Below are 24,349 nucleotides of genomic sequence, written 5' to 3' on the forward strand. Positions count from 1 at the left end.
CATGACTCCCTCCCCTCCTTTTATTCCTCCTATCCCTAGGCAATGACTAATCTATCTTTTTTATTCGTGTTGGATATTTCTTAATATTCTAAATACTTTCTATAAATGGAAGCATGTAGTATGTAACCTTTGGTCTGGCTTCATCAAAGCTTTCTGGGTACATGTGTGTTGTGATATGTATCAGTCTGTCATTTCCCTATGCAGATGCATGTTACTCCATTGTATGGATCTGCCATAGTTTATTTTACAGCTTATTAGCTCATGGTTTGGATTCTTTCCCACTTTGGCGACTGAATAATTTTGCTTTGAACATTTGTATGTAATTTTGACTATATGTTTTCATTTCTCAAGTGAAATTGTTTCATACTACAGTAACTGTGTTTAGCATTTTGAAGTGTTGTCATTTTGCATTTCAGCATGGTAGCTGAGGGTTTGGGCATGTCCCCAGTCCCCACATTGATTAGATCTGTCTTTTTTGGTCCCAGCTGTTATGGTACAGTTTCACTGTAACCCAGTGTGGTATTGACCAGCATTTCCTGGTGACCCACGGTGCCAAGAATTCTTCCTTGTCTCACTTGGTTACTTCCTTATCTTTTTAGTTTGTGTTGTGGATTTATATTTCTTATCAGAAAAAAGACTTGTTAATATTTTTCCCAGCCTATGAATTGACTTGTCTTTCCAAATATTGATAGTATCCTTTGAAACACATATTTTTAACTTTGGTAAAGTTCTATTTATCTTTTTATGCTTACGCTATTGTATAAAGAAATCTTTGCTTAATCCAAGGTCATAAAGATTAATGCTGTGTTCTCTTTAAGAATTTTGGAGCTGTCCCCCTCCTTCATTTTGCCTGCTCTGGGGAGTATTAAGGTGCTAATGCCATGTGTTCTACCACATAAGCCTTGCCCTCAGTATTTCAGTTTGTTTTTCAAGTAGGGGCTTGTACTTTTGCCCCTTTTTTGAAAACCACTTACCATAAATCTCAGTTTGTTCCTGGACTCTCACTTGTATTCTCAGTTATTGTGCAAGTTTTTATGGGATGACACATTATTGCTTTTAAAACATTTTTTCCTTTTTATAAGCTATTATAAGGCTGGGCCCAGTGTCTCAGGATTACACCTGTAATCCCAGTTGCTCAGGAAACATATTGCAGTTTGGCCAGCCTGAGCAAATTTAGCTGGACCCATCTCAACAAAAAAGTTGGCATGGTAGAATACACTGTAATGAGGCATAGGTAACTATTTTGGTCTGGGGCCAGCCTGGGTAAAAAGTGTGAAGCCCTGTCTGAAAAATAGCTAAAGCAAAAAGGCCTGGGGACATGGCTTAAGTGGTAGAACACTTAACCTGTTAAGTACTAGGCCCTCAGTTCAAACCCCAGGACCACCACCAATACGGCCCTCAGTTCAAGCCTCAGTACCACCATCAAAACAAAAAATGCACTCATGCCTGTAAACCTAGTTACTCAGGAGACTGAGATCTGAGAATTGCAGTTCAAAGCAAGCTGGAAGAGTAAAATCTTTGAGACTCTTACCTCTAAGCCAGAAGTAGAAGTGTAGTTCAAGTAGAAGGGCTCTATCTAGCCTTGAGCATAAAGCCCAGGCCCTGAGTTCAAGCTGCAGGACCAGAACAAAACAAAATAAAACAAAACAAACAGTTATTATAATTATCTCAATAGGTTAAGAGATCTTATAAACATGTAAATATAGCCTCCATTCAATGATTTATTTATTTGGATCCATTAAAGTTTATTATGCAAATATATATTTTGTAAACATTTAAAGTAGTACTATTTAGTATACTAGTGTACACTTAAATGAGATTTTAAAAATAGGTAGTAGGTTGAAATGCTTTCAGAATGTAGAGTCTTTTAAAGATCACTTAGGGTAGATTTTTTTAATTTTTTTATTGTAAAAATAGTTTACAGAGGGGTTATAGTTACATGAGTACATTTCCTATCAAGCATTGTTACCTCCTCCTTTGTTTTTCCCCTACCATCCCTTCTCTTCCCACGTCCCCAACCCCCATGCCAAGTTGTAAAGTTCATTTTCAACATAGTGTCTTGTACAAGGGTAGATGTTTTTGACATGAGTATGTTCTATTTGTTCTGAATAGCTTATTTAGTTGAAGATATTTTAAGAAACATTTTACTAATGTCATTGAGAAAGACAGCTTTGGTTTTCAAAACTAAAAAAAAATACTTTTGATGCCTCTAAACCAAGGGAATGATGGTGATATGGTTGTTGCTTTTATAACATAACTCAGCAGTGAACATTTGTACCTCTGAAAAATGAGATAAACAAAGACTACATTGGCCCAGTAGCAACTCTGACCATTTCAACTCCAGTTTAAACTAACACCATAAATAAGCAGAACAGTTTGCCCAGTATTTCCCTGAAGTATAGCATATTGCAGATCAATGACAAGTGTCATAGAACTAAAAGGTTCTGACCTTCTGCTTCTAAGAAGTAATTTCAGCCACACCAAGGCTAGAGCAAGGACTAGTCAGATGGAGTTGAAATGTGGAGTAGAGGCAGTCTTTCCTTAGCCTTAGGAACACTGATATAGAAGCTGATCTATATGATCCTTGAAATTCCATGCAACTTCTGTAAGCACATGGCTCAGACTCTAGAGCACCAGAACAGGAAGTGGATGAAATAGATACTCAGGATGCTCATAAGAATAGCTGGGGGATGTTTAACTTAATGTTTTAGTTATGTTTGCTGTTTATAAACATTTTGAAGTAATTAGAAGGTGAATTTCAAAATAATGCTACAAACTACAGAAATATGGCAGAAAAAACATGAAACTAGTTTGACATGTTTTTAAGGTTCTAGATTCTTTGGTCTACAGAGAAAGCTTATTTAGGCTACAGTTAGGTCTAGTGTAAACTTCTGTTTTAGCTCTTCAAGGTAATATCTTAAGAGCTGAATGTGACAGTTGGATTTAAGGACTCAGTGCTTGACACATGAGCATAAAAAGCTTATTCTAAATTCTGTTTTGTTTATATGTTGCATTATTTTAAAAGAAGGGAAGAAATGAAAACACACATATTTTAGAATTGCCATTGGAAAGAGAGCTTTAAAAACACATGAACCAGTGTCCTTTTCTCTTCTTCTTCTTCTTTTTTTAATGTAACCTTGTATAGCAAGAATTCCAATACGTGAGCATAGCCAGTGAAGTTTGTGTTTTAGAAATAAACCTGCCAAGTGCATCTTGTCTAGAGTGTTTCTTTCTAATTGTACAACTTTCTTTGTCAGCAAGATAAACTTGAGTTTCCTTATGACCTTTACCTTTGACCTCTGCAATACACTTTATAATAACTGAATCTACTACTATGACAATTATTAAATTGTCACAATGCTGTGTACAGTGCAGTTTATTTTTAGGAGCAAGATAGTCAGCTCTTTGGTGGTGGTGTGGGGCAGAATAAGGAGACCTGGCTTCAGAGATGAGTTGCTTTGTAAGCTAGAAAACGGCAGTCCGCAAACACAGAAGGACCTCGTGAATGAAATGAAGACAGCAGTCACTGTTGAGCACTGGAGCCATGTGGGAAGTTTTACCTGTAGGATGCATCTGGTGACATCAGGCTCTCTCTATGTTCCTGTTTGTAAGCTGCAGATAACAAAGTGCATTAGGAATCCCTTTGGAAAGCGATCCAGTGGCAATTTATTTAAAAATAAATTTAAAAATTCCAAGATTATTTTTAATGCTTGCAGCTTTATTGAGGCATGTTTTGTTGGACAAAACTGAGTATCTTCAATGTGTGAGGTATGATTGGATATGTGTGTGTGTTAAAGTTTCTGTAATCAAGATTATGAAGATCAACAGTACATCAGGTGAAGGCGTGTTTCAAGTGGTAGAGCACCTGCATAGCAAGTGATAGGTCCTGAGTTTAAGCTCCAGTACTGCTACAAAAGTGCTAAATAAAGATATCTATTACTCACATTAATTATGGGTACTTAAGGCCAGATGTGCTCTTGGAAAACTTCAGTTGTCCACTGTAGTGTTCCTGTCTGTACTCACCAAACTATGCATGAGACCGCCAGAAGTCAGCCATCTTTCCATTCTCCCACCCCCAGTTGAAAATATTTTAAAAATTGAGGTTGTCAAAGAAGCCTTTTCTTAGCATTGCAGTCACTAAACATAAAGTGTACAGGTGTGTCCACATGTGTTTGCCTGTCTTTGGGCCTTTTGCATCTAGAGTTCTTCGCAGCTCTTTCTGTCCACTGTCTGACACTTGCCTCTCCAGGACCCTTCTGCCAGTTGCTGGGTGCTTGCTCACAGGCAGCCTCCAGGCACACACCATCCTCACAGCCCTGACTTTTGAGCTATTCACCTGAAACCAGTGGACATTTTTTATGAGTAAAATCACAAGTTTTTTCAGATGTAGTGAAAACTAGCTTGAGGAATGTGTCAGGGTACGCTTAGCAGGAGGATATTAGAGCAACACGCCTTTTTTCTCTGTCATACCTATATTTCACATAGCTCAGTGAGCTCCAGCTGGGTGCTGATCGCTCATGCCTGGGATCTGGAGGCTGAGATCTGAGAATGTAGTTTGGAGCCAGACTAGACACACAAAACCTGAAGCTCTTACCTCCAGTTTGCTAGCAAACTGGAGGTTTGGTGTGGTTCAAATGGTAAAGCACAAGGTCCTGAGTTCAAGTCCCAGTGCACATGCACACACATGCACACACATACATGCAAGCATGCATGCACACATACATGCAAAAATCCACTTTACAATGTGCTAGACAGTTCAGTGCTGAAACATAGGTAACCACCAAGTTCATATTCCAATGGTTGCATGTTAGAGCCATTGTAGAAAAGTATTTTTACAGTATTTTTCTGCATACTGTGTTAAAAGTTGTTGTTCAGTTCATGCTATCAATATACTGAAATTGAAATACTACTAGCTAATAGAAAGCAAAATGCAAAGTAACCTTCAGAAAACTCTTATATTTGAGCTGCATCTGGTTATGTTCAAGGTAGTACTATTTCCTGCTCAGGGCACTGTGATTAGGTTGCTGTCTAGACAGACAGCATTCTAGGCTTCCCATTATAGCTAAGATAACCCACATGCACTGTATCCAGATCTCCATTAACAACAACTCTAGAGAACTTTTCTCCTCAGAGTAGCCTTTAACTGCAATCCTCCCAGTTTCGACCTCCCAAGTAGATAGGGTTATGGGTATAGGCCACTGGTGTGCCCAGGTAAACTGAGGTATTTTAGTGAGTCATATTCAGAAGGAGAAAAGACTAAGCCAAGGATAATGGTTGTAATTGTTAAAGGAGCAATCTCTCTTTTTATCCAGAGTGTGTGTGGTCAGTATTAGAAAGCATTTGTTCTCATATAATTATGGAATGGTCTTATTTTTGTCATGAACCGTCAAGATCATAGAGTGTTTGCATCTAAGTGTTCTGTGAAGTTGCTTGCATTCCTCAGGACAGCATCAAGGACTGCTGTGAATGCCAGTGTAGCTCCTGGATGTCAGCTTTTCACTTTTTCTATGGGAGCAAGAAGAATGCCCAATGTTTACTAAATTGCTTTTGCTAAGGTACCTTGCCTAAATGTTGTGGATTTTTTTTTTTTTTTTTGCAGAAATATACTTCTGTGTGTAGGTATATTCATGGCAGTTTTTTGTTAGTAGTGTTAGAACAGGATTATGAATATTCTTTCCCATATTAACATTTATTTTTACTTCTTTATAGTTAGCAGTCATTACTTTTATAATAATGATAACAGTAGAAGAATGTATAAAACCTCAACAATTTTAGGTCTTTGTTGTAACTTCACATTGTGCAGCATAGAAATTTCCCTATATTGTTGAAGTCTGTTGTGAGTTCATAATAATTTCATTGTATGAATCTGTTTCGTTTCCTTAGCTATTCTCCTGTTATTGGACCTTTAAGTTGTATCCAGTGTATGACTGACAAACATCATGTTGTGACAAAAGTGGAAATCTTTTTTTCTTTAAGTTATATTTTATCAGTGCATGTTACTTGTTCAATTATTGGATTTCACTATAATGTACATATGTACATATATTGAGCTTTGATTGTGTCCACCATCCCATCTGTGCGCTCTTAGCCTTGCCTCTCCTTCTCTCTGTCCCTGTCTTTCTTTCCCTTTCCTACTGTCACCTGCCTCCTGCTACCTCCTCCATGTGAGAAAAACATGCAATACATGTATTTCTGTGTTGGTCTTATTTCTTAAGACAACAACCTTCAGTTCTATACATTTTCCTAAAAATGGTATAAGCTCATTCTTCAATGTAGCTTGTTTATGTATACCATACTTTAAAAAAAAATTCATCTATTGATGGGCACATAGGTCGATTCATAGCTTGACAATAAACGTGAGTCTGTGGGTATTGTTTTGTGTGCTGACTTTGCTGTTTTCAAGTATATATTCCACCCAGAAGTAGTATAACTGGAACAAATCACAGTTCTAGTTTTCGTTTTTTGAAAAATTTCCATAGTGACTTGATTAATTTGCATTCCCACTAACAATGTAATGTTTTTTGACTTGCACTTGCTAGGCAGACCCTCTACTGCTTGAGCTATACCTCCGTCCCCTTTTGCTTTGTGTTGGTTATTTTCATGGTCAGATCTCACTTCATGCTTGATCTGTTGTGGGCTGTGATTCTCCTGCCAAGGTTATGAGGACTGACTGTTCACTTGATATTTATTGCCAATTTGAGCACAAATGATTGCTACTTACTGAATGGTCTACAATCTTTTCTTCATTTGGGAGTAAATCTAAAATAATTATCCTTGTGCCTAAAGAGTCAGCATATAGGAGTCTGAATGAAATTTTAGGTAGACACTAAAGATGTAAGGAGAACATGGGTAATAGAACTATTAATAAATGCATCAGTCATTTCTGAAGTCATGTTTGCAGTTATGAGTTTACATATGCAGAATTAAAGATTGCAAGTTTAAATAGGCACCTATCTCCCCTACTGGGTGCAACTGATTGGATAGGTAGGCACATAGATTTATATCTGTCGTGGCTAGTTGTTTTTCTTAGTGTGTATGAATTGTACAGAGTAGTGGGTTTTACTAGATGTTTTCATACATGTGTATTGGATATTTTGGTTGTATTCATTCGCTGATGGGCACCTAAGATGATCCCAAGGCTTAGTTATTAAGACTAGTGTTGGCATGGCCATGGGTTTATAGGTAGTATTGGATTTTTAATACAAAGGATAGTGACACTGAAGCTTAGATTTTTTTTTTGCTAATTGATTCTCCTTTGAAATAGTAAAATTGTTGGTAACTGTAAGAGCTGTGTATTTTAACTTTGTCTTAAGCAGACAGAGGGCTCTTGCCTGTCCCTTGGGTTCTTGGCCACACTCACCTCTGTCAAGGTCCCAGGCTTCTGTCTGCTCTGAGCCACCATCCGGGTCTTCTGCATATTACTCCTACATACTTCACTTGTCTTCTTTGCTCTTTTAAATTTAATTCTGGATTGTCACCAATTTTGAGTATCCTGTTCTTTGTCTGCTTTGAGATTGTCTTTCTGGGTTCTAATTTGCTGGGGTTTATGCTTCTTTATTTATTTTTATTGAACGCTAGCGTCTTCTGTGACCTAGCAGAGGTCATCTTTTGTGTTTGTTTTCAAGCCTGTATAAGGATGTACTAGTGTCTAAAACCTTGCGTGGCATTAATGCGTCTGCCTTATCTTTCCTCCTTCTTCCTGTTGGCCTCATAGATAGCAGTGTTGCTGGTATTGAGAAAGCCTGGAGGAACCAACTTGAAGTATCACAGATGAACAAAACAAGGCCAGTCATGCTCTTTTCCTGCATTAGGGGAAAGTTGGTGATAGGTGGTGACAGACACTGCTCTGCTAGAATCTGTACCTTTATTACACAGGGTAGGAGACTCTGGGATGTGCATCCTAATGCCTTCTGCAGTGTAGGGAAGCTTTGGATAGATTTATCAGCACAAAACGTAGGAAAATAAAGTATGTTGCTGGGATATGAGGGCTCCTATTGAAATATAAGTACTGAGAGTGCTGACTGCCAGAATGTGGATTTATGGGAAATAAAGCCTGAAAATACTTGCTCCAAGAAAAAAAAATAGTCCTCTTGGAAAGAGCTTTGACTCTCTATGTACTTAGCTCCCATCGAGCTTAAATTGCTCTCAGTACTGTGATAATGACAATTCAATATTACAGGATGTGGAAGATGAACCAAATAAATTAACCAGCTGCTTTTAAGGATGGTTCGTTCAATGGCTTACCCCTAAAATGCCTTGTAGGAAATTTGTGCTCAGTAGGTCTCTAGGCAGTTTTATTTCTAGAAGAAAGAAATGGATTTTATTAAATGGCAGTGAAATAGAGGCAGATAGCTTTGTGGTAGTTAAATTAGTGTCGAATGTTTATCTTTCCTTCCAATCACCAAAACATGATGTTCCTTGGCATTCCTGCCAGAGAATGTGTTTCTGCCCCACTTTCCCAGAAAGCAAATGGAAAACAGATTGTTGGGTCCTTGTTTCTGTTCTGGGAGGCTCTATGTCCCCTGGAGTAACTATCATGAAGCATCCTATGTGAGGACAACAAAAATAAGCTGCCATTCAAGGGGTTTGTGTGAGAGTGGGCAGACGGACTAATGGATAGAGGGTTGGAAGTGGACTGGGGAAGAAAGGCAAAAGTAAATGTTCCCTGTAAGTCATGATTCCACCCACACTATGAGGTGTGTCATTGAAGGAGAAGTGTCAGGTTCTTCAGCTCTGTGTCAGAGCAGGGTCTCCAAGATGTTTTGAAACCAACTTTCAGACTGACTGGGTTCAGAACTCATCCCCTTCCTTTTCCTCCTGCCCTGTTCTGGTAGTCCTCCTGTGAATGAGAGCAGGAGACACTCAAAGCAGAGCCTGGCCGCCTCAGCTTTTCCCATAACCAGAAGCCTGCAGTCTGCAACACAAGGGCTCCGTGGAGTGAGTCTGGATTTTGTTTGCATTACAACCCGGTTTTATTGAAGATTTTCTAAAGAAACTAATGTTTTATTTTAAACAGTATGTTTATGCAAATTAATGTTAATGCATACCACATGTGCCTCAGACATTGTCTTAAGTTCCAGTGAACTTTTTGTTGTTTTATTGTTTCATTTAAACTATTTACCTCAATCAACCTGGTTGTTAACAAGAGAAGGAATGGATTATCATCCCCATTCATGTAGTAACATTATAAAAAAGAGCACACATGTTCAGTATAGGATGCTTAGAAATATGGATAGTTGTTATAAAGTCCCCTATCACCCCCTTCTAGAATTATGGTCACTTTGTAATGTGTTTTTCATATTTTATTTTATTTATATATGGATATGTATCCATGTTCAATTTAAGTGGCATGATAAGAAATACTGTTTTGTAATCTGCTCTTTATTTAATATGTCCCAAATGTCTCTATGCTGATGAGTATACATATATAAAAATGGGTGCATACTCTTCACATATCTAGCTCTGCTGTGTTGTGTCAGTCATCCCAGTTCATTGTAGCTCTTACTCACTGCTCTGATTGTTTCTTAGCTTTAATTTGTAGGCATGGTTTTCATAAGGACATTTCTTTTTCTTTTTTCTTTTTGACAGCGCTGGGGTTTGAAGTCAGGGCCTTGCCCTTACTAGCAGGCATTTTACCACTTAAACCATCCCCTCCTGGCCCTAAGGTCTTGGGTTGAACAATGATCTGATTTATGCTTCCTGCATAGGTGGGCTAATATGCCTGGCTTTTTATTGGTTGAGATGGGGTCATGCAAACTATTTTTGCCTGGTTGGCCTTGAAGTACCATCCACCCTATTTTATCCTCCCAAGCATGTGCCACCATGCCCCTCATTAGGTTACTCTTAAGATTTTGGGACCATAATGTTAAATGATCCTCTAGGAAGATGGTACCCAGTGGATTGAGGGCCACTGTTTCCTACCTGTCCCTACCTCCACCTCCAGGCTGAAGGCCTTAATGGCATTGTTTTAACTCATTTCTATCTGTTGTTTCTTTTCTTTCTCTTTTATCTGTCAATTCGTCACTGTACTATTTAGCTATTTTATAAAATGTCATGTAAATCTACCCCTCCCACAAAATGGCTTAATTTTTTTAAAAAGATTCCTCATATTTTAATATTTTGTTCAGATGAAATTTTAGCAGTTCTAGATTGTCTTAGTCCCTGAATTAAAATCCCAGGGTAATGTAGTGTAATGTAAACTCTCCAATGACTTTTGGGTCTTACTATCCAGGAACATAGTCTGACTTTCCATTTATTTAATTCTCTTTTTACAGACCTCACTGATATGTTTTTAGGTTTATGCCTGTGGCCAGCACACATGAAGCTGGTTTTTCTTCATCGAAGACTTTGAGATCTGTGGTCTTTCTCTTGTTTTCATCTGTGCTGATACCTCATGCATTTATGTTTATAGTATGGTGCTCTCGTTCTAGAATCTTAGACTTGTACTCTGATTTCCTCTCTTACAAGGGGTCAAAGTATTAATCTTCATTTTGTTCTCCTTGTCCTTCGTTATTTATGAATAATGATGATAAGAATTAGATTTTTCTTAATCCCAGAGTGGGAGATTTTATTTCCTGAGTGGTTTCTTTTCTTTTCTTTCCCCTCTTCCCCCCAAATACAGAAGCTTTCCGCAGATGCTCTTCTGTTTCCAGTCTGCTTGCTTTCCTTCCCAGCTGGGCTCTCCACCTGGCAGTTGGGGTGCTGTCAGACTCCCTCCATCCCCCATCCCAGGATTCGCCTAAGCCTTCTTGTTTTGTGTGACTTCCTCACAGAAACAGCCCTGATTTTGAGTGTGGCAGGGATTTTGCATTTTAGCATCTGATTGGCCAGCTGCTTCTCAGGCTAATTGTTTCTGGGGCCTTATTTTTAGCTGTATTGCAGGATTTTTAACTTGAAAATTAGAATATGTTTAATTTTCTCAGTGCATTTGTTCATTATTTCTCCTCCTTGAATACTGCTTGGTTATTCCTAGGCAAAATAGGTAAGGTAGAGGAGTTTAATGCCAAGTTCCACCAGCAACCAGTTCCTTGGGATTTATCAGGCCCTGTCCATTTCTAACAAGCACTTCTGCCAGACTCAGCCCACAGGTGGAAGGTAGATGTTTTCATCTTATCATTTCCTTCTGTTTGAAAGAGTGTGCATTAGCAGCCTGGTTTTAGTGAAGTGTTACTTATTTTCTATAGCAGCAACTGTCCTCAAACCTCAGTTCCTTTCTAGTCTGCTTTATGACAATATACTGAACACATTCATCATCCCTCTGCATTTGGCTGGCCACACTGGCTTCCTAGCTCTTTGTTCTGTGTGATGGCAGAAGAGACTAAATCAAGAAGGACACCACCAACGCTTTCTGGCTGAATGGCAGGTGTAGGGGGATGACATCTGAGCCAGAGGGGTGAGATGAATAGCAGGCCTTGGATAGATATAGGAGATATCTAAGTTCTAACAGGAAGACTGGGCTAAAGATGGTTATAAAAATCCCTGACTCCAGGGAAGGACTCTTGCAGCTTTGGGGTTAGGATACTTTACATGGGGACAATGGAAAGCTTCAAATACTTATGGCATATTAAGGTGACTAGACATATTTAGTAGTGAAAGTAGATACTATTTAGTTTTAAGGTTTATTTTTCTTTTGTGTCCCTTCTGACTATAGAAGCATAAACTTTGAGAAAGATATATAGGAACTACAAATAAAATGTGAATTTACTCATCCTGTGTCACATTTTCTCCTCTACTTTTCTGGAGCTGAGAGATGCCGAATATGTGAAGATGAACCAAATTTGTTTCTATAGATAGGAGTTGAAATTTTCCTTATGGGATCTGTTATTAGCATTTGCTTGTAAGGGATAAACATGTATTTTAGGGTTATGTGCCATGAGTTATATGTTGTGTACATGTATTTTCATAAAGAATTTAAAAGGGATGTACCAAGAAAAAACATTTTATTGTGTATCTCCATCAGTATTAAAGTTTTGGCCAGTTATATTTGCATTTAAATTTTGCTATGGGTTTTTATTAGATTCTTCCAGGTGCTAGATTCTAAGCCAGGGGCTAGTAGCTCATACCTTTATTCCTAGCAGCTTGGGAGGCTTAGAATGGGAGGAGCACATTTCAAGGCTAGCCTGGTCAAACCAGTTCAGGATACTTTTTCAGCCAATATGTGGGCACAGTGGCATGCTCCTGTCATCCCAGTCTATATGGAAGGCACAGATTGGGAGGATTGTAATGCTGAGTCATCCCAGGCAGAAAATTCCAAGAGAGACTCCCAACTCCACCGTAAGTAACTGCACATAGTAGTGCATTCCTATGATCACCTAGAAATAATCAGGGTAAAACAGGCATGGCTCAGTGGTGTCATGCCAACCTAATAATGGCCAAGGTCCTGAGTTCACATACCCAATATCATAAATCTCACCCCCTCAGGGGGTGGGGAACAAAACAAACCCTAGCTACGATGATATATATATATTTTTAATGCTGGTCCTGGGATTTGAACTCAGGGTCTGAGCACTGTCCTTGAGCTGTTTTGTTCAAGGCTAGCACTCTACCACTTTGAGCCACAGCACCACTTCCATTTTGCTGGTGGTTAATTGGAGAGGAGTCTCATGGACTTTCCTGACTGGGCTGGTTTTAAACTTTGATCCTCAGATCTCAGCTTCCTAAATAGCTAGGAATACAGGCATGAGCCACCTGTGCCCTGCTTTATATGAACTTTTTAAAGATGCTTGATCCCAAAGCAAGTATCTTTTATTTTGTGATGCAAATTACTGATCAAGAATCATTGTCAAATTGTTTGTTTTGGGTTAAAATGAAAAACAGATTGCTTCCAATTATTACAATTTAATCTGTGACTAATAGTGAGTTTTCCGTGAAAACCTTTGAGGTTCTGATTTACCAATTTACACAATAAATTAATTTCTAGGCAATCATCTGAAGAACTTTTCTGCAGTACTAATCTTTTATCAATGTTCATTCTTTTCTGTGAATCTTGATATTTTGGTGCCATCTTGTGGCTTGGCTTTGTAGTAATGTCAACACAAATCCATTTTTAGACCAAGACCCGGACAGTTTAAGATATGTTGAGAATTTTTTCCAAAATGCATATGAACTACATAAACACATATTGATAAATGTGTGGTTCTAAATCAGTGTTTATGCTGTTGGTTCCTAGTTGCTGCTGTTTGAACGATCTTGGATGAACAGATGGAAGTCATCAGTTCTGCATGAAGGGGAAGGGAACATCCGGAGTGTGAAGTGGAGAGGCCATCTGATTGCTTGGGCCAATAATATGGTAAAAGTCCATCTCTATGCTCTTAACACTTGTTCACGGGCAGAAGTGTGGCCAGATTGATAGCTCTGCACAAAGAAGAAGATGCTATGTGCTATGGTGGTCATTTCTGAAGATGCAGATGGCTGTTGATAATAATATACCTGGAAGGTTAAAGAAGCCATATTGCTTTTGGCTTTCCTAGTATAGAAATTCCTAACCTATTCTTTTTTTTTTTTTTTTTTGCTTTAATATCTATCTTTAGGCTTGAACTCAGGGCCTGAGCACTGTCCCTAAGCTTTTTTGCTCAAGGTTGAGCCATAGCTTCACTTCAGGCTTCTTGGTGGTTAATTGGAGATAAGAGTATCATGGACTTTACTGCTTGGACTGACTTTGAACTGTAATCGTCAGATCTCAGACTCCTGAGTAGCTTTGGTTACATTGGAGATAAGAGTATCATGGACTTTACTGCTTGGGCTGACATTGAACTGTAATTGTCAGATCTCAGACTCCTGAGTAGCTGTGGTTACAAGCATGAGCCATTGATGCCCAACTTCTAACATGTTCTTGACTGTGTGTTAGAGTTAGACACCTGGAGCAGGGGGAATAAACAAGAACATGCAAAGCTTAGTAATTAAAGGGTTGCCTGAGAAACAGACTCTTCCAACACCACTCCCTACTGACTCACTAAGGAACAAGTGCAGAGTATTTCTGGTTTTTCTTTACTCCTATTATAATTAGGCAAAAACAGGTCTGCCTTTAAGAAAGTGGATCATAATTTTCCATGCTACACTTATTTTAAGTTTTATTAGATATGAGTTGGGAGCCATAGAAAATTTAAAAATAAGTCTTACTCTTACCTGACGTATCTTCAGATTTCAAGGTATACTTAGTTTTAAATAGGAAAAAAAAACTCCCCAGAATTCATCTTTCAATTAAGAACTTTTCTTCTAGTCACCCCAAAAAAGTAAGTAAACCTGTGGTCTTGTGGTTCATTTTTAGATTTTTGGTTAGCTGCTTGTTTGATGCTTCTATTTGAGAACTTTAATATGTCAAATGTAGTTTTTTTATATAGGTGGATTTTCAAAATCAAAATTTTTCCTTTAAAACAAAGCTCATATCTGTGGTAGAACAACACAATTAGAAATGATATTCATCTATCATTTTGGAAATAATTTTTTTAATCTGTGCATTTCACATTTGTATTGGATTTAAGTCAGCCGTGCCATGCACTAAAAAAAGACACCATTTGTCCAGTAAGAAGTGTGAAGGTTTCCTTGTAATTTTGGTTCTCATAAGGTATATGTGGAGCTGAAGCATTCTTTGCATGGCTTCTAGCTGTCTCCTGTAAACTGTCAATATTTTGTAGTGCTGGCTTTTGGTGGCATGTAGCCAGGTCTGGTTGTCAGTTTGTCTCTACTTTACCTCTGAATAAAGGATGTCTTACACTTTTTTGCTTTCTAGGGTGTGAAGATTTTTGACATCATCTCTAAGCAGAGAATCACCAATGTGCCACGGGATGATATAAGTTTGCGCCCAGATATGTATCCTTGCAGTCTCTGCTGGAAGGACAGTGTGACACTGATTATTGGCTGGGGAACCTCCATCAAGGTGGTGTTGCTTGCTAGTCCTTGCAATAAGTCTTTGTTGTTGTAGGTCTGTTGAGGGTGGTCTAAAGGCATGTTAGCTCCTGATTGGCTACCCAGAGCCCATTTTAATCTGAATATTATGATAATGTGCTAATCGTTGAGTGCCCAAATTCTTTCAGTTGTATATGTTTTAAGACATTTCTTTCTGAAGCTGTGTAAATCTGAACTTTCCTATGCTAAATATGGTACTGTCTCTTTAAATCTTCTGTTGATGCTGTTGTTTTTAATTTTCTACAGCCCAGTTGTGGTGCCTTAGCTATTTGTAGAACATGTGAATTAGTTCTGTTGGTTAATCAGGTTTCCCTCTCTGTTATTTTATTTCCCTTAGCTTTGACCCTTGGCTTCTTCATCTTGAGTTATTGATGGTAGGAAGAAAAGGTTAAAACTAAATCATTCTGCTTGCTTGGTAATAACTTGATGGAGGAGAAGCCTAGACTTATTATCAGTAATAAGATTTGGGAATAGTTTCTAGCATACAATTATCCGACCCTTGTGTGCCTTAGTGTATGAAATTTATCTCTTGTACAAAAGAGGCCTCAGAGCTCATTCACATTTCCTTCATGCCTACCAGTGCCTCAGTTACTATAGACACTATAGAAGTTGTTTGCTTCCTTTTGTAAATATGTTACTTAAGTTAAACAAAATAAACTGAAAAGTAGATGAAATAAAAATAGTATGAGGAGTCTGGTGGCAACGCTTAAGTGGTAGATGACTAAACTGACAAGTGCTAGGACCTGGTTCAAAACGCAGTATTACCGAAAAAAAAAAAATGGAGCCTTATACTTGTATACTCATGGGTTTCTGTGAATTGTCTCTCTCTCATGCATTCCAAAAGTTGCAGCAGTGGTGCTAGATGGTATTTAACCAAACTAATCAGGAAACCTTAAGTGTTTTTGCTCACTGTGGCTTTATCTAAGCAGAAGTCCTGGAAGTTTTGTATTCAAGTTTATTGATTGTGCTTAAACTTATAATGAAAGAAAGATTGAAATAAAAAACTAAAGCTCAAAAAAGAGGTCAATCAGTATTTAAGTAAATGATAACAGTAACTACTTAGTATTTAAGTAATTTGTAGTAAATTGTTATGTTAATGCCAGTAACTACACAGAATAGAAGTCTGGTAAGTGTTATTGTCCGTGCTAGGACACTGAATAATGCCTGTTTTCCTTTGGAGTTTTTCTCTTAGAATTTTCTATAGTGTAGCTGTACTTAGGGAAACAGCTATAAAATACTACTATCTAAAAGAAGAAAATTGGATCACTGACACAACTTTTGAAGATTGATAATTGAGATTTCAGTCTTGCTGAACTTAAATTTTTCTTCTCTTTATAAAATTGAGTAGGTTCTCTTTAGAAAGTACACCACAGAAGATATAAAATAGTGTTACCAACCCAAGCAAACATTGTTAACACACATGTGTTGCTTGTGTTTATGTATGTAAGAGGGGGAGGGAGAGAGGGAAAGTAGACATATTGAGCTGTAGATTGGGATGCTTTATTTGTATACCATATGTGTATATTTCTACCCCAGCTTCCACAATGTAATTTAAAACAAGTCAGTAAACTTTGCCTGTACCTATTACCTGGTAGTAAAAATATCAGTCTGCAGACCACCCACTATTCTGTTGTTTTCTTCCCTTAAAAAATATGTGAAAATTATTCTTACCTTATGGGCCATCACAAAAACAGGTTAAGGGCTGGTGGTTAAATTATGTAATATATTGATGATAATCTATATGAGCTAGAAGGATGTGTGCCACTTTTGATCTAATGTGGACATGGTGATCCACCATGGTGATTTGCTATTTCAAGTCATGTACTTATGCTGAAATTTTGTTTAAATGGCAATAGAAATACATTCATAGATCACTTACTAACAGGGGTGAATTCTGAGAAAACATCATGGGTGGTTTTATCATTGTGTGAATGAAACAGGGTATATTTGGACAAAGTTTGATAGCCATAATATCACTAGGTAGTAGAATGTGGAGGGACACAGTAGTGTATATCCCCTGCACAGGACTGTAGGCCTTAAATAGAGTTTCAGAGAATGGTCAGTAGAAACATATCAAAGCTTTCTTAAAGTTCTCTTTTCTTCTTTGTCCTTGAAAATAACTGCTAGGGAATATGGCTACTGGTTGCCACATTGAAATAAATTTCTATCATTTGATTTCTAGGATAGATTGTATTTCTCCATGTCTGTGTGGCTAATTTAGGCACATTTACATTGAAGAATCTCCCATGAGATGCATAGAATAATCTGTGCATTTGTCTTCTAGATCTGCTCAGTGAAGGAACGACATGCCAGTGAAATGAGGGATTTGCCCAGTCGCTATGTTGAAATAGGTATGGCTTCCTTATGTATCTTCTGTTGAGTGCAAACTTGAGATGATCATCTACTTTGTCAAGTAGAAATCTAAGCCATGTTGCTCTTCATCACAACTCATCTTTTGGTACTTTGATAAAGTAGATCTAGAAACTTTCAGGTTTTGAAACTTCATTCTGAGAACCTTCTCATTTAAAACAAAACCAAAAACAATTGTATTTCTTATTTTCAGACTTGAATTTTGTAGTTGTCTTTGAAGTCAAGTAACTATGAGTTTAGGTTCTGGTTTTGTTATTAATCATCTGGACTTTAGGGACAGATTCCTTTTTTTTTTTTGGTCCGGTCGTGGGGCCTGAACTCTGGGCCTAGGCGCTGTCCCTCAGCTCTTCAGCTCAAGGCTACCACTTGAGCCACAATGCCACTTCTGGCTTTTCTCTTTTTGCTTATGTGGTGCTGAGGAAATGAACCCAGGGCCTCGGGCATGCAAGGCAAGCACTCTACCACTGAGCCACCTTCTCAGCCCCGAGACAGATTTCTTTATGCAGTAACATTTTCCTTTATACAACGTGAGAAAGAGTGACTGTGTCATAGAGTCATCATGAGAGGTGAGAATTAATGTATTTCTTTGACAAAGTACCATCAACTAAGCATTTGAAATACTCATCTTCATCAGTGTTGTCCTGGGCCACTGCAGCCACCTCCTGATTAGTCATCTCCTGCCCCCCAACCTTCCCCCCTCCCCCACATACACACCGTGAATGACTCCCCACTACAGCCAAACACAAATCAGATCGTGGCCTCATCCTTCAGCCTCTCCCATTGTTCTGAGATGAAGGGGACAATTGTCCTTTGTGTGGACCACTGGGCTCTGAGGTGGCTTCCTTTGTCTAATACTACCACCAGGCTTCTCCTTGGGCTGTACACTGCGGCCACATTTACTCTTCTCCACCCACCCAGATTCCTCCTTCCCTTCTGCCTAGAACATTCTCCTCCTTTTTACCTCATTAACTCTTAAATGTTATTTTCCTGCGGAATCCCATTGGATCTTCCTGCCCGGGCCAAGCCCTTCATTTAGGCACAGAAAGCACTGTATCTCCCCATGGCCATACAGCAATCCAGTGGTCATTTGTACATTTCTGAGTTTTCCACCAGATTGTCACTTCATTGCAAGCACAGAGTGGATCTGTTTACGCTTACTATTCATATCACCAGGGTCTAACATAATGTTTGTCATGTAGTAGGTACTTTATTGAATGACTCAGTAACTTTGGGAAACAACCATTAGGAGAAGTTTACCAAAGATGATGTATCATTACTCTTGTGGAAAATAAAAAAGTTTTGGCATACTATAACTGTTTATAAAATGGATTTGCACATTTGGGATATGGATGGTAAATATAAATTTGATGCATCATTGTAATAAGGCAAAGCTCTACATTAGCTTCATGACCAGTATAATTATAGTATTTAAATCTGTGCTGTTTTATCTTGAAGAGTCAAAATTAATGTTAAAGTTTTCTGTTTTAATAATTTTTGTAGGGGCTGGGAAGGTGGCTCAGTGGTAGAGCGCTTGCCTTGCATGCATGAGGCCCTAGGTTCGATTCCCCAGCACCACATAAGCAAAAGAAAAAAAGCCGGAAGTGGTGCTGTGGCTCAAGTGGTAAAGCGCTAGCCTTGAGCTGAAGAGCTGAGGGACAGCACCCAGTCCTAGAGTTCAGGCCCCACGACCGGACTCCACCCCCCAAAAAAAAAATAATAATTTTTGTAGGTGTGTATTGTACAAAGGAGGTTCATTGTGATAGTTCCATGTATACATATTATTCTGTATTTTGATCACATTAACTTCCTCTACCAAATTATATTTTTGTGTGTTTTTTTTTTTTTTTTTTGGTCGGTCTTGGGGCTTGAACTCTGGGCCTGGGCGCTGTCCCTCAGCTCTTCAGCTCAAGGCGAGCGGCTCTACCACTTGAGCTACAGCGCCACTTCCGACTACCAAATCATATTTAAAAAACATTTTATATTGCAAATACAGTATCATTAAGTGAAACCATCAGGGCTTTTCCAGGAATAATAGTCACTTTATTGAAAGCTCTCATACATTCCTTTATAATATTTTTGGCAAATGGTATACAGGTTCCTTCTGAAATTCTCTAGTGAAAATCTTAATTATTTAAAGAAGCCCTTTTTAATTCAACTTTTAGGTAGCTCATCCTCATAAAGTAGTTGAAATCAGTTCTCATTTTTTTCTTTTTTCTTTATAATTTAATTTTATTATCAAGGTGATGTACAGAGGGGTTATAGTTGCATACATAAGGTAATGAGTACATTTCTTGTCAAACATTGTTACTCCCTCCCTTGTTTTTCTCCCACTTTCCCTCCTCCCAACTTCCTCTCCTCTCAAGTTGTAAAGTTCATTTCCAGCATCTTGTCTTGTGAGTATCACTGTTGCATTGGTTTACCCTTGGTCCTTTGTGTCACCATTTTGTTGTTCCCCTTCCCTTTCTCAAATAAACATATATACAAGACACAGGGTACCAAAATCAAATATAGTGACAACAGGGGATAAACCAAAGGAAAAAGAGATTAAAAAGGAAAAAAGAAATAACTTCACATAGTACATTAAAAACAACAACAAAGAAAAACCTCGTTTCCATATCTTGGAGTTCATTTCACTTAGCATCATCTTAAATGGTCGTATGTACATAGTTATTGAGCTATTATGAGTCTCTGCTAGGACTATCCTAGACATGTACTAATTATTACAAATGAGGGCAAGCATGGAGCCTATGTTTCTTTGCGTCTGGCTTACTTTTCACTTTATATGATTATTTTCTGCTTCTGCATGGCAAAGGACATAGCTAGCAAGATAAATAGAAAGGCCACAGATTGGGAGAAGATCCTCACTAGCCATATAACAGACAAGGGCCCCATATCTAAAATATACTTAGAACTCAAAAATTAAATCCCCAAAAACAAATCCTAAAAATAACAAACCACCCCATTAACAAGTGGGCTTAAAGTGAGTCTTCTCTGAAGAGGAAATAAGAATGGCCAATAGCCCTCTGTACAGTATTTTCACACACACACACAAAAAAGGCCAATAGACACATAAAGAAATACTCAACCTCTCTGGCCATAAAAGAAATGCAAATCAAAACAACATTGAGATTCCACCTCATCCCAGTTAGAGTGGCCATTATCAAGAAATCTAATAACAACAGATGCTGGAGGGGGTGTGACCAAAAGGGAACCTACTATGCTGTTGGTGGTGTAAACTTGTTCAACCACTTTGGAAAACAGTATAGACTAAACATAGAGCTTCCCTATGACCCAGCAATTACACTCTTGGGCATTTCCCAAATGACCACAAACAAGGCCATACTAAAGCTACCAGCACAACCATATTCATTACAGAATTATTTACCATAGCTAAAATATGGAACCAACCCAGATGCCCCTCAGTAGGTGAATGGATAAAGAAAATGTAGTATATATACACAATGGAATTCTATGCTTCCAACAGAAAGAATGGCATCACCCCATTTGTAAGGAAATGGAAAGACCTGGAACAATCGTATTAAGTGAAGGAAACCATCAGTTTTTAAAAGGTCTTGTAAGCTCATACTACCAACATATATTGGCTTTTAGGAACTAGTAAACGTTTCAATGATATGCGTATGTTTTCCTTTAGAGAGGGATGTCTGTGTGTCTGTGTGTCTGTGTCTGTGTATTTCAGATTTACCAGTATAGACCAAACAGGCCAAGGGATCAGATGATAAAGAAGACTGGTAACTAGAAGACAAAGGTCATTGTTTCAGTATCTCTCTTCTTTCCTGTCATTCTCTTGCCTTCCAAGGGGGAAAAAGAACTCTTCACATCTCAATACCTAGGATCCCAAAGGTTACAATATAGATCGGTTTAAAAAAAAATAACAACCTAGACGTTTAAAAATATAAAATTACCAGTGAAGTATAAGAATGTTGCATTGTCTCCTCTCTAGCAGGTACTTAGCTGCACACATTTTTGGTGTGTGCTATGCACTGTGTGCTGTGTGCCTCCTCTGCTTCAGGCTCACAGTATGCCTTTCACATGCAGGCTCTAATCTTTCTTCCTCTCTAGAGGGAGGTGACCATGATATTACTACCACACTGTTAAAGCAGATGACTCCACCTTTGCAGAACAACCAGAATGCTTCCAGGGAAGTAAAGTTATTTGCTGGATTTGTGGTATCTTGATAAGGTCACTTAACCTTCCTGAGTTCTTCCCATGTGTTAGGTGGAGATGAGAATTAGACATGACAAAGTTATGTGCCTCACTTAGTGCTTAGCACCGTGAGGTGCTTACTCAGTCTGGTAGGTATTACTGCTTACAGACATTCATCTCAATATCATGACTGCTCATTATAGCCCCTACAGAAACTCTTGGCCCTTTCTATCTAAGTGGAGTCCATCTGTACTTATAATTTATGTGAAAGAGACTATGTGTGGGTACTAATAGTATCACATTACTGACACTTTACTAGTGTGGTCAGTGGTTAAGTACCATTCCTCTCCTCCCCCCTTCAATCAGAATCTTATTTTTGGGTGGGGGGGGTGGTCTGGTCATGGGGCCTGGGCACTGTCCCTCAGCTCTTCAGCTCAAGGCTAGAGCTCAACCACTTGAGCCACAGCGCCACTTCCGACTTTTTTCTTTTGCTTATGGGGTGCTGGGGAATCGAACCCAGGGCCTCATGCATGCAAGGCAAGCGCTCTACCACTGAGCCACCTTCCCAGCCCCGAATTGCAATCTTTTTAACAGTGTAAACCATTTTCACAGCAGAGGTTTTGGTAAGAGTTCTTGAGTAGGATGGAGGAAAGGGATAGTAATAAGAAGTCTGGATTATACATTGTAAGCCACTGTCCTTTAATAAATGAACTGAAAGTAGCATTGAGATTGAAGAAATATGTGTAGCTGTACATTTCTTAGAGATGTTTTCATTCTTCCTTACAAATCACAAGAGTAAGACTAAAGCTATTCCTATCATTTGGATACTGATACTGGTGAATGAAAAGTAATGATAATAATAAAGAATAAGCCTCCTGGCTGGTCACCTACCCTGAAGTGATTCTCTGTACATAGGGCTTTAAAGTGTAGGTACATTGGGTTTTAGATAACACCTCTTCTCTCCTGGATCACATTGCTAGTGTGATAGTAGGTCTCAAGGTCCATACCTCTATATCTCCTTTAACCTCACTTGGATATCTTGTAATTTGCTCAAGACTTCCTAACCTTCTGGAACTTTCCATTGCAGTCTTTCAGGGTCTCTATGGAATTACAGTTGGAGTCACATTGTTGGTAATGAAGCCAGTATTTGTGTCATTTTCTGGTTGTCTGTCACCAGCACAGGTGACTTTTTTTTTCTTTTTTCTTTTTGCCAGACCTGGGGCTTGAACTCGGCCTGGGCACTGTTCCTAAGCTTCTTTTGCTCAAGGATAGTACTCTGCCACTGGAGCCACAGAGTTACTTCCAGCTTTTTCTGCTTATGTGATACCAAAGAATGGAATCCAGGGCTTCATGCATGTTAGGCATTCTACCACTAAGTCACATTCCCAATCCCCAGCATGGATGACTTACATGCAAGGAATTAATCATTGACTTCTTTGTTTTCACTTCATATGGGAGATTTTTACCTTTTAAAATATGTTTATTATCTGTTAGTAGTTGATGCATTGCCATTTAACAAAGCAATTTAAGAATACAGTACATTTTGAATTTAATTGAGATAACTACATGGGAATCTATATAGAAGGACACAGAAGCCAAAGAATCTAAAATTCATCAAGTCATACTATTTGCAGCCTCTTGACTGACACTGGGAATACAGTGATCAGGTAATGGAATCTGGGTGCGGGAGAGCTGGGAGAAATTCTCTTAGATCTAAGTATCTCCCTTCATCCCCATTCAATGACTGTGTATTGAATACATGAGTGTCCTGTATTTCCATCTTAAGCTCCCATCAGAAGGGACTATATCTGGTGTTGGCCTCAGTCAAGGTGATTTTATTTCAGGTTCTAACTATGTGTAGATTCTCTGCTGCTACAGTTTAGCTTGCTCTCTAAAATCTATTACTTGGTTAGTATTTCAGTTATGAAAATATTTTAGACATAGAAAAGTAAAGCATTTTATAGCAAATAATTTTTCCATATATGTTCAGTCTTCATTCTTCCTCCTATTGCCACATGGTGCTAGAACCTTAGATGGTTTGTGTTGGAAATGAGATTTATAAATTTTCTTCATAGAAAGTAGGTTTAGAAATCTCGAACTTGCTAGGCACCAGTGGCTTATGCCTATAATCATCTACTCAGGAGGCTGAGATCTGAGGATGGTAGTTCTAAGATAGCCTGGGCAGGAAAGTTTGTGCAACTCTTATCTCTAGTTAGTCATGGGAGGAAAAAAAAAAAAAAGCTGCAAGTATCACTGTGACTCAAGTGGTAGAGCCCTGGCCTTGAGCAAAAAAGTAGTCCAGGGACAGTGCCCAAGCCCAGAATTTGAGCCTTAGGACTGGCAAAGGAAGGATTGGAGGGAGGGAGGATGGAAGGGGAGAGATCAATCTGGATCAGAAGTAACAAGTGCATTTTGCTCCTTGCACCCCTGAGCACAATGCTAAATATCTTACAGAGTATCGTTAGATCTTCACAGTACCCGTGTGGGTAGGAGCTCCTCTCCCATCCTACAGGTGCAGCAGCTGAGGTCCAGGGGGGGGTCAGGTAACCTTCACAAATGCTAAGCAAGGAAGGCAGTACTTGGGCTCAAGGACACCTGTTTTTCATAGAGCTGCTGCTCATAATTGGGGCCATACAGTTCTTTCCCAGCATTCCCTGATTCTCACTCTCCCTGGCCCTGCTTCATAGCCAGGGGAACCTGGACAAGGACAGAGCCTTGTTCCAGGCATTCAGATCCAGACTGCTGGAGAAATTCTCTAGAACCCAGAGGCCTTAACCTGTGCAGTGCCTGTTGACCTGATCTTTGAACAGCCATACAAGAGGGAAATGCTGTGACCGTTTTAATGTTGGTTCAGAGAAGTAACTGATAGAGAGCAATAGTTTTTGTATTTTTGCTTGGCTTATTCTGAAGT

General features: G+C 38.8%; 1 protein-coding gene across 1 annotated transcript in view; it reads left to right on the forward strand.

Moving 5' to 3' along the window:
- Vps41 (VPS41 subunit of HOPS complex) overlaps positions 1 to 24,349 on the forward strand; it is a 127,747-nt gene that overhangs the window by 60,615 nt on the left and 42,783 nt on the right. The window contains exons 8-10 of the mRNA XM_069998503.1: positions 13,169 to 13,288; positions 14,729 to 14,875; positions 17,189 to 17,255. Coding sequence (XP_069854604.1) covers positions 13,169 to 13,288; positions 14,729 to 14,875; positions 17,189 to 17,255 — 334 coding nt within the window. The remainder of the gene's footprint in view (positions 1 to 13,168; positions 13,289 to 14,728; positions 14,876 to 17,188; positions 17,256 to 24,349) is intronic.

This window comes from Dipodomys merriami, unplaced genomic scaffold (assembly GCF_024711535.1).
Source record: "Dipodomys merriami isolate MVZ:Mamm:240054 unplaced genomic scaffold, mDipMer1.0.p SCAF_104, whole genome shotgun sequence".
Taxonomy (NCBI): domain Eukaryota; kingdom Metazoa; phylum Chordata; class Mammalia; order Rodentia; family Heteromyidae; genus Dipodomys; species Dipodomys merriami.